Source organism: Myodes glareolus, chromosome 25 (assembly GCF_982192425.1).
Source record: "Myodes glareolus chromosome 25, mMyoGla1.1, whole genome shotgun sequence".
NCBI classification, from domain to species: domain Eukaryota; kingdom Metazoa; phylum Chordata; class Mammalia; order Rodentia; family Cricetidae; genus Myodes; species Myodes glareolus.
In genome coordinates this window covers 1,267,103-1,277,947 of record NC_142050.1, presented here as the reverse complement: position 1 = coordinate 1,277,947, position 10,845 = coordinate 1,267,103, and the positions used below count along the sequence as shown (strand labels likewise).

Here is a 10,845-nt window from a genome sequence, read left to right as displayed (position 1 = left end):
CACAGTGTTAGAAAGGTTAAGAACCATGCCTTAGAGTGTAGCAGCATTTGCTGCAAGGACTGATAGGAATCAATAAGCAAAGATGATGTCGGGGATCAAATCTCTTTTAGACAGATTAAATCTTGTGAAGTCCAGGGTGGCCTGGAACTCACAGAGATCAGTCTGCCTCTGTCTCTCAAGTGCTGGGATTAAAAGTGTGTGCCACCACTGCCTGGCCTCTATGGCGAACCAGGGGCTTAGCTCTGCACTCTGATCCTCAGGCAAGCTTTATTTGTTAGTTTATAAACAAAATATCCCTGTAGTTATATATAAATTATATATGTATCAGTGCACATACATATATGCATAAATATATAAATTCAACTTGCTGAATTTGTTTCTGTTGTTTATGTCTATATAATTTCAGGGCTAACCAGTTTGTATTTGATAAATAATTGGGGGTCTTATCCCTGGAAAGGCTAATTCTCTCTCTCTCAGTAGTCATTAGTTGCTTGTAGATATTTATCTAGGGGTTGGACCCCCATGAGCTTTTCCGCTTTCCACATTAACATGACTATCAATAGTTTAGGCCCTGTTTATCAGTCATTTTTAGGAGACACAGCCTCACGTCAGACTTCCTGGCCCCCTGGCTCTCACAATCTTTCTCCTCTTCCATGATGTTTCCTGAGCCTTTGGTGCAGGACTTTTGTGTTGTAGATGTTTCCAATGGGACTGAGCTCCCCATGATTGTTCATCTCTGCAGTATGCCTAGGTGTGGTTTTCTGTGATGTTTCCTATAAAGGGAAGCTTCTTTGATGAGGGGTGATTATACTTTACTTGAGATATAAAGATGTTTTGTAATGGAGTTAGGAATTATGCTGATCTACTGAGGTGGCAGTAGTAGGATGTCTCTTAAGATACATGGACTCACCAACACTGGGTGGTTGACTAGCTTTCTAATACCAAGCATGTTTTCCCTTCTGTTGAGGGTCTTAAGTCCAATTAGACAGCTGTTGGTTCCACCAAAATGTGAGCACCACTATTGCACATTTAGGTGTACCTTGGCATGCTGACCATTGTTGTGGTTCATAGGCATCACAACTGGGTAGGATTGTTGGTTGCATCCTTCCCTTGGCTGCTTGCATAATACTTTCTATTATAGTGGCAATTAAGTTTCACCATGTGTATTAGAGAAATATATTCAAACACAATGAGAGATACTCAGTCTGGTGTAAACAGAAGGGTTCAACTAGATCATATAGACAACTTACTCATATGAGATATGTGACGGAATTCTGGTGACTCTGCATGTACATAAATTGTAAAAACAGAAACAAATGCTTCTGAAGGCCTTAAAATTTCACATTAAAAGGGAAAATCTAATCCAGCTTCCTTACGTGTTTATTAATTTCAGTATGTAGTATAATTTGCAGGCTATTAAATTTTGCATGATTTATGTGTTGCATAGTTCACTAATTAAAAGTCTCAAGATGAAAAAATAGAGCAGATGTATAAAAGACATCACAGGCTGGTTTCAAAAGAGATGATCACATTTTGTTCCCTGATGATGATAAGTCACAAAGGATCCACAGGCTGTGTGTAACCTCACCCTGTATGTTAAAGGAGTGGAACTCTGCAATTAAATTTCTACTTGGTTTACTCACCTGCCAATGAGAGGTAACAGAGGCCATAGATCACAAAGTGAATAGTATATGTAAGAATGCAAACAACTGCTACGTCTAAGAAATACCTATGTAATGGAGACTAAGATACTGATGAGAAAACAAAGGATTTCTTTTGACCAAATTATAGTTAATTCATTAGTTATAATCCTGACATGTAAACAAATAAATCATATTAACTGCGTTTTGGAGGGGGAAACATATAATTAAGTTAGGTTGAGTGTTTACGCCAACAAACTAGAGGCACTGGGGACTGGACAGAGGTAATAAGTAGGATCTATGAGACTGTGAGGTTCTAAAGAAGACAGATCTTCTTGCTGGCTTTTTTCTTTTTTGCCAGGGTGGGCGAGGGTGGTCACCATATGTCTTCCACTGTAGGCAGGCTTTATGGACTTAACGTGCTGTAACTTGAGAACAGCACAGCTATTTTCTGTGTAAGATATTTTTGTTCGGGCTGGAGAGGTGGCTCAAAGGTTAAGAGCACTGCCTGCTCTTCCAAAGGTCCTGAGTTCAATTCCCAGCAACCACATGGTAGCTCACAACCATCTGTAATGAAGTCTGGTGCCCTCTTCTGGCCTTCAGGCATACATGCAGACAGAATATTGTATACATAATAAATAAATAAATATTTTTTAAAAAAAGATATTTTTGTTCATTTTTTGCCTCAGAGTGGTCTTTTTATAAAAGCCAACTTATTTTAATTTTATGTGCATTGGTGTTTTGTATACATGTATGTCTATGTGAGGGTGTCAGATCCCCTGGAACTGGAATTACAGACAGTTGTGAGTCACCGTGTGGGTGCTGGGAATTGAACCAGGATTCTCCAGAAGAACAGTCAGTGCTCTTAACCACTGAGCCATCTCGCCAACCCAGAGTAATATTCTCTTTGCCTGCTTTGTATTTCCTCCCAACCTTAATATTTAACATCATCTTTCTAAGAACCAGCCAACGTTTCATCTTCACCTCCATAATTGTAAATGGGTACTTTTTTTTTCTTACAACATTTTCCTTCTTTGTCCATTATAAGTACACTGTGCACATTTTCTCCTCCAACCACACAGGGAAGAAATATATCTTTTCTGTATTTCTTTCGCTTCCTCACTCTCTGTACATTGTAAACAGGCACTAAGTTTAATGACTGGGTTAATAAAAAGCTCCACAGAGAACAAGATTCCCCTCCTTTACAAATCCTAGAGAGGGAGGGCTCATGATAGCCACTCACCTGGTCACGTGTCTTCTCTCACCAAACAGCCTGATTTAGGTCTTCCAGGGTTTCTCATTGGTCTGTAATCTTCAGGTAGCAATCCCCCACTGTGCGGGAGGAGACACCAAAGTCATCATGACTATCAGAAAGACCAGTCCATACTTTGCTAAAAATGAGCCTTACTTGTCTGAAATAATGGTACAGGACATCTGGAGTTTTATGAGTATCTTCCTCTTGCTGAGAAGAAAGTGATGGACACTTTCCTCATTGACAGAGCCTCTTGCTCCATGACATGGGGTGGGTTTGAAGACCTGAGTGTAGGTCTCCTTGAGTGCATTGGCTAACATGAGGATGGATAGAGTGTGCTTGACTTAGCAACCCTCTTCCTGATAGGAAGGTTCCATCCACCCCATACTCCAACTGTCACTCTCTTAACTGTCACCCAGAACCTTGCTTCTCAGTTCAACCACCTGCCTGACTCTTCTTTGGATGACTGCGGGCTCCGGACTCAGAAGAGCTTGTGATAACCAGGTGGAAAACTCATTTGTGTTTCAGGAACCAACCAAACATAGTTCCTTGAGGAAAACTCAATGCTTTTGGGTTTTGGTTGTTCTTGTCTTTGAATGCTTTGAAAAAAATCTCACTGTCTCTCCTGATTTTTAGGACACTATAGACACCAACTTGGTAATTTGAACATCTTTCAATGACCTTCAGCTTTGCATGAAGATTGCTTTCTCAGAGGTGCTCCGGACTTTATCATAGAGGGAAATATTTCTTTTGTCATCAAAATGTAAATATATTATTATTGTTATTATTATTTGGAATGAATGACCACTGTAAAAACTCATCCAAGTCAAGTATATTACCAACTCAGTTGTATCAGAATAATAATTAGTCCTGTTTGTGGTATTTCTTTCCAGTCAGAGAAGGGGTGAAATAGTAATTCAATCTTCCTAGATATTATTCTCAGATTTTGCTTTCTTAACTCAAAAACCGTATCATAGTGAACTTCATATTGGTGCAAGTACATGTATATATTTTTGTGTCTGTACCAAAATTAATTTGACTACTTCCCTGTTGGTTGATAATGGACTGTCAGAAATTTTTCCAGTTATAATAATGAATGATGTACTGAATCCTCTTTTACATGCACGTTTGCCTTTGTGTGTTTATGGAATAAATTACCCCAACTATAATTGTTGGATCTAAAGTACAACATATTTGGAATTCTGGTGTCACTAAAGTTTCTCTCTACAGAAAACTTTATATTGTTATGAGATGCTGTACCTCAAATGTACTATCCGTATCCACTATACATAGTTGACTTAATGCTTAGGACTTATGATTGTTTTAGAGTAACAAAAGTATTTTAAATTTGTTTAAAACTAAGATAAAATTTTGAACATAATAATGGATAACATATAATGAATCCATGCTGTCTTATATCAATATTTCTAACCCTGACAAGAAAAGATTATTTTAAATAAGAATATATTTAAGTTTATAATTATTTAAATTAAATCTATTTACTGTTTTGTGGATGAGGGAGCTCAGTAGAAGAAATATATCTAGGTTCATGAGCATAGTAAATGTGACTCTGGATTACCTGTTTCTTTATAGCCTTAATCTTTGAATGTCTTTTATACAAAAAAGATATTTCACTACTGCTTCTATATATAATTTTTTGATTTTTTTGTAAGATGTTATCTCCTAGACTTACTGGCTATTTAGAATTTTTAGGAATTGGTTGTTTGTGTTCATTTCTCATCTTGGGTTGTCAATATTTCCCTTTCTGTAGTATAATAATAAATATTGCAAATATTTTACCATTTTTTCCATATTAGACTTGTTGAATTTTTTATAATAACATCTGAAGTGTTCTGTACTGACAATCTGTCAAGTATTTATTTTTTATAGTTTCACTCTTATAAAAGCCTGTCTAAATATTCCTTGTATTTGCCAATAGAATATCTATGAACATTATTATATATGTCAAAATTTTCAGTTCACCTGTGCATCAGTTACTTTTCTATTTCTTGGTTATGGTGATAAAACACCATAAACAAATCAACTGAAAAAAGAAAATGTTAAATTAGGATTATGATTTCAAGTTAGAGTCCATGAGGGCAGAGCAAAAGCATGGTGGTAGGCAGCGGAAGCAACATCTAAGAGCCGACATCTTGATTCATAGTAGGAGTCAGAGAATGGCAAGAGAATTTTCACCTTTATCAACTATTAAATCTCATATATGCATACATCAATCTGTTCCTTGAATCTCTTCCATCCCTTTGATCTATTTATTTATTGCTACACTAGCTTTATAATTTTAGTCATATAGCTTTATATCATATGCATCTGATAGACATGCGTATATATATTTTGATTTCTGCTAAAGTAAATCACTACTCCATCTCTTATAGTCCTCTTTTAAATATGTTCTTGATTTTTCTCATGTATTTATGCAATGAATTTTAGTGTTACTAGAAAATCCTACTGAATCTTGTAAACTTTAGAGATAATTGGAGGAAAAAGGACATCTTTATTAAATGGCATATGTTTCTCCAGGAGCCTGGCAGGGTTTTGGACCTCCTGTTCCCATCATTCGGGCTTGGCCATCTGTCTACCCTACCTTTACCATCTTAGTCTTCTTTTCTTGCTCCATCATGTCCCTTGTGAGACAAGAAGCAGGTGGCAGTAGAGGGACCTCACTTGAAATCTTCCAACTTAACTGGGCATAGTAGTGCTTGCCTTTAATTCTAGCACTTGGGAGGCAAAGGCAGGTGGACCTCTGAGTTCAATGCCAGCCTCATGTATAAAGTGACAGCAGCAGCAACAACAAAAACAAACAAAAAAATGTAAAACAAAAATAGAAAGAAATAAGAAAGCAAGAAAGGAAGGAAGGAAGGAAGGAAGGAAAGAAGGGAGACAGAGAGAGAGGAGAGAAAAATAAAAATAAAGAAAGGAAGAAAGAAAGGAAGGAAGGAACCTTCACATGTGCCATGAGATGGGTGGGAGAGTCTGCCTTTGCCTTGATTCACCTTATGGCTTCCCAAGACTGGTATTTTGGTTGCCAAGCATGGCAGCCATGTCCAACTTCCTCAATCACCATTTCTGGTCTCTGCTTTCTACTGATTTCCTCTGTAGGTGGAGGGGTCTTTCTAGTCTTTCTACCCAGAACCCCAATTTCCTGGCTTGCAAATTTCAGAGACGACCTGTTGCATTATTTTTTCTATTGCAGCTTGTACAGCTTTGTGCAAACTTAGTGCCACAGAACATAACAAACACGCAATCTCACAGTGCATGGTCAGAAGTCCCAAATCAGATTCACAGGGCTAACACCAAGGTGCCAACATGGCTGAGTTCTTTTCTGGAGACTCCAGCCTTTTCATCTTCTCCAGGCCACCTTCTCTCTTTGCTCCAAGCTGCTTCTGCATTCATCCTCACAGCGTTTGTAGCATTTGACTTCCATTTACTTTTCTTATTCTGTCCTTTCTTCTTCCTCTCTTCTAAGTATGATCATAAAACTGAGATTTGATTAAACCTGGAGCCATCTTATCTCAATGTCTATATGCATCTGCAGTGTTTCTTTTAACAAGCATAATGACATCTCCAGGGTCCCTGGAGAGGGATGTAGAATTATTGGGGGACTATAATTCTTCCTAACTTAATGGTGTCATTGAAAAACTCATGCCAACTTCTTTAAATTATCCTAAGCCCCTCCTCCACCCAGCCTCAAATGATAAAGTCTCACGACCGAATTGTTTAACCTCAGCACACTATATTCCCTATTCTGAAATATGAACATCTTCAGTTTCTGGGACCTATCATATTTCCTCTGGTCCTGGTTCATGTTGACTGCTCTATCTGGGGAAACCTTTCTCCACCTCTTCATTTGACAAAGTCCTGTATCACTTTCAGCCTTGCCATATACTTCGTTTTCCCTGGGAATGTCTAAAAGCCTCTTCTACTACCAGTCTTTTCCTCTGGTTAACATGTAATATCTCACATCCTCCCACGTTCCTGGCTTTCTTATATTGCCTTTAATATCAGCATTCATCTGAATATTTTCTTTCCTCCAGTATAAATCATTTGAAGACAGAAGCAGTGGCAGAATCTCTCTTGAACTCTTTACTGAATGAATTAAAAAATTAATTACATAATGGAAGGCAAGTTATTTTTCTCTACAGCAGTGGTTGTCAGCCTTCCTAATGTGCAACCCTTTAATTCAGGTCCTTGTGTTATGGTGATCTCCAACTATTAAATTATTTTTGTTGCTATTTCATAATTGTAATTTTGCTATTGTTATAAATTATATTGTAAATATTTTGAAGTTAGAGGTTTGTAGAGAGAGTCAAGTCCCACAGGTTGAGAACCAACGCTCTACAGAATCCATGTTACAAGTATTTGTTTATTCATTTAACAAATATTTATTATGCATTGATGGATCCACAGTCATTAAAAATAGGAAATAATCACTTGAAAGTTATAAGGATAGTAAGGTAATGGGGATGTGGTCATAAAGACATGAGTGACAGGTCTTCTTTTCCAGGAAAATAGACTTGGAGGTCAGTGAGCCAGTCAACTATAGCTCTGGAGATCACCAATACCTGGTTCAGAAAGCAGCAATTAAAGGTGTCCCTTCTAGAGTGGAACAGCCCTTCACATATTCATCCAGAGACACACCACAAGAAGCCATAAAATACCCACATCCAAAGCATAGAGATGGAGCAAATACCTATGCAGTACAAATTTCAGAGGATGTTACCCCAAATGAGAGCATCACAATTCCACCCAGTCCCTTCGAAGACATGTCTGTTCGTAGAGGTAAGAGGTACAGTGCTTGGACTTGGAAAGGAGCAATGTTTTCTTAAAGTATTTCCATGGTGTGTACTGCCAGAAAGAATGAGTTCTCTTTTATTCAGATCTTTCTTACCATGAAATGTGTCATAGGCTGCCATCATAGCCCACCGTGATGCTGACTGGGAGATTTAGAGATCCATTATAAACATATGGCAAACAATATTCAGATTTCTTAGGAAGTATGAGTTAACTGTTGAATATGAAATATTTTACCTACATACAACATGATCACATAATATTGATCTAGGTCTTTAAACATTAATTCAATATCCTAGATTTTTACTCTGGAATAGAAAAGGAATAATATTCATCAGAGAATGACAGAAGTCTTAAAAATTGTGACATAAACAAATAAGAACTTTTTTTCATAAAATGTGATGTTGAAGCATAGGTAGCTAAGGTTCATGCTATGGTTCCCCATGTCCTACATGCTGTACTTGAGCCTTTCCAGGGCTTGGATGACTTGCAGGTAGACTCTGAGCTTTGACTCCCAGTGATAGTCCCATCCTTTGCCATAGCCTGGAAAGAGGCCTTTGGGAACTCTAGCCTTTCAGGTTGGAGAGGGCAAGGGCCAAAGACCAAGGACCAAGGGAGGACAAAGGTTCTTGGAACTCTAAGCAGTTCCATTCATGAGAGGAGTCCCAAGAGTTCTCCAAACTGGGCCTTTTTAGAGGCTTCCCCAGAAGCTCATCCCTGCAAGAGCTTTCATCTACCTGCCATTGATCCTATTTGAAGCACTTGGCCACTATGTTGTACAGCAATAAAAATTCCCTTCTGGCTACCCTAATTAATATGCCCTATCAAAACATGCTGCCACATCTCAGCGCATGCTAACACAGACCTCCCCTTTTTTCCTCTGGAAAAAAAAATCACACCAGCAAGTCATTTGCTGCTGTTTTCTGCCTGAGTCAGAAATCAGTCACTTTACTTTTATTCCCCGCTTAATAAAGGATTTCTTTGTGAAAATACATGTTTGGGGCATGGTTTGTGCCTAATCCTGGGTCTGGGAGGGAGCCCCCTGTTTTGTTTAGGTTGCTTCAATTCATATATCAGTTTTATATAAATATATGCTTACACTTCTCTTGGATGGAATGAGGGATTTTTGAATGACATCACAAGTATGCTTAACCTTTTGAGGAACAGCAAAACTTTCCAAAACAGCTGCACTAGTTTTCATTTCAACCAATAATGCGTGGAGTTTCCAGTTTCTCAACATCCTGGCTAACATTGGTCATTACCTTTTTTTTCTGACTGTAGACATCCTGGTAAGTGTGAAATAGTATTACTTAATAGTTTTGACTCAAGCTTTTCTTTTCCCTCCCCTTTTATTGAAAATAGATTTTTTTTCCTCACATACTATATCATGATTACAGTTTCCCATTCCTCTACATCTCCCAGGTCCGCACCTCCCCTCCGATCCAGAGTCATCCCCTTTCTATCTCTCATTTAAAAAACAAACAGTCTTCTAAGGGATGATAATAAAATACAACGAAATAAAATATAACAAAATAAAACATAAACTATCACAGTGGAGTTGGACAAGATAAACAGAAGAAAAAGACCATAAAAGTAGGCCCAAGAATCTGAGATCCACTAATTCACAAACAAAGGAATCCTATAAAACCAGCAAACTTTAAGCGGTAATGCATATGCCAAGGACCTGGTGTAAAAAGGCCCTGTACATGATCTCTCAGTCTGTGAGCTCCTATGAACTTTAAGCTTGTTAATTTAGTCGACCTGTTCTCTTGGTGTACTAAATGCTCTTGGACTCTTACACTCTTCCTCCTCCCTTCCAAGGGATTCCCTGAACGCTGAGAGGAGGGATTTGACAGAGACATTGCATTTAGGGCTGAGTGTTCCAAGTGCATTCACTCTGCACAATGTCTGGCTGGGGGTCTCTGTATTTAATCTCATCTGCTGTAGGAGGAAGCTTCTCTGAAGAAGACTGAGCAAGGGCAGTGATGTAAAAGTACAGCAGAATGTTATTAGGAGGCATTTTATTGCTACTTTTTAAAAATACCAGTAATATTTGGTTTAACCCTAGCTAGGTTCCTGGGCTATCTAGTTTGTGATTATTGGTCATACAAGCAGCGTCAGATATCAGTTCCATCTCGTGGAGTGGACCTTAGGTCAAATCAGTGATTGACTGGTTACTCCCACAAGGTTTGTGACACCATCATACTAATATATCTTGTAGGCAGACCAACTGTAGATCAAAAGGTTTGTGGCTGGCTTCATGTTTATGTGTCTCTTTTGGTAGAGTGCAGAATGCCTTCCTATACCGAAGACACTAGTAAGTAGGGATGAAGGCTCTATGTAGGCACTAGTTCAACTTCTTAATGTTCAGAGTTGTGTAGGTGTTGTCTTTAGCAATGGGGCCTTGCTGTCAGTTTATGGAGAGTAACCTATAATCTTGGCATCAGCTAAGGTTGTTTGGTGTTTCCCATGAGATCCCTTTAACCAACAATTCAATTAGACGCAACCCCATCCTAGATCTAAGCCAATTAGATGTAGTGGAAGCTTCATTTGGTGGCGAGATGGCTTGTAGGGGCTCTGTCTCACAATTATTTGGTGATTTCATTTAGATAACCTTCATATATGTTTATACTTTAGGAAGCTTCTAAATGACCCTTAAATGGTCCTTAATTTAATAATCTCTCTCTATTTTCTCTTCTTCATCTTTCTTTCACCTCCCAATTTGATTCTTCCATTCCAGCTACACACTATCCATCCAGAACTATCTATTATACTTCCCTTTTCCTAAGAATCTATTTAGATTCTTCTACATGCAGTCATGCAGTTTGACCCACACCATTTGTTGATGATACTGTCTTTATTCCAGTGTGTAGTTCTGACTCCTTTATCAAAAATCAGATGTTCATAGGTGTGTGGATTTATGTCTGGGTCTTCAACTTAATTTCATTGATCAACATTTCTGTATTTGTGCCAATACCATGCTGTTTTTATTACTATAACTCTGTAGTACAACTTGAAATTGGGAAGAGTAAGACCTCCCAATAAAAATAATAAAATTTCCTCTTATATTATTTGGAATTTTTTAGTTGTCCTGTTTCTTTTTCTTTCTTTTTTTTCTTTTTTGGTGTGTTTGTGTTTGCATAT

At 38.0% G+C, this 10,845-nt stretch overlaps 1 protein-coding gene across 2 annotated transcripts in view; it reads left to right on the top strand.

Moving 5' to 3' along the window:
- Positions 1 to 3,282: 3,282 nt before the first annotated feature.
- LOC125402020 (protein lifeguard 2-like) overlaps positions 3,283 to 10,845 on the top strand; it is a 47,592-nt gene continuing 40,029 nt past the window's right edge. For both annotated transcript variants that reach the window (XM_048436520.2, XM_048436513.3), the window contains exons 1-3: positions 3,283 to 3,396; positions 3,529 to 3,655; positions 7,415 to 7,689. In XM_048436520.2, coding sequence (XP_048292477.1) covers positions 3,654 to 3,655; positions 7,415 to 7,689 — 277 coding nt within the window. In that variant the 5' untranslated portion in view covers positions 3,283 to 3,396; positions 3,529 to 3,653. The remainder of the gene's footprint in view (positions 3,397 to 3,528; positions 3,656 to 7,414; positions 7,690 to 10,845) is intronic.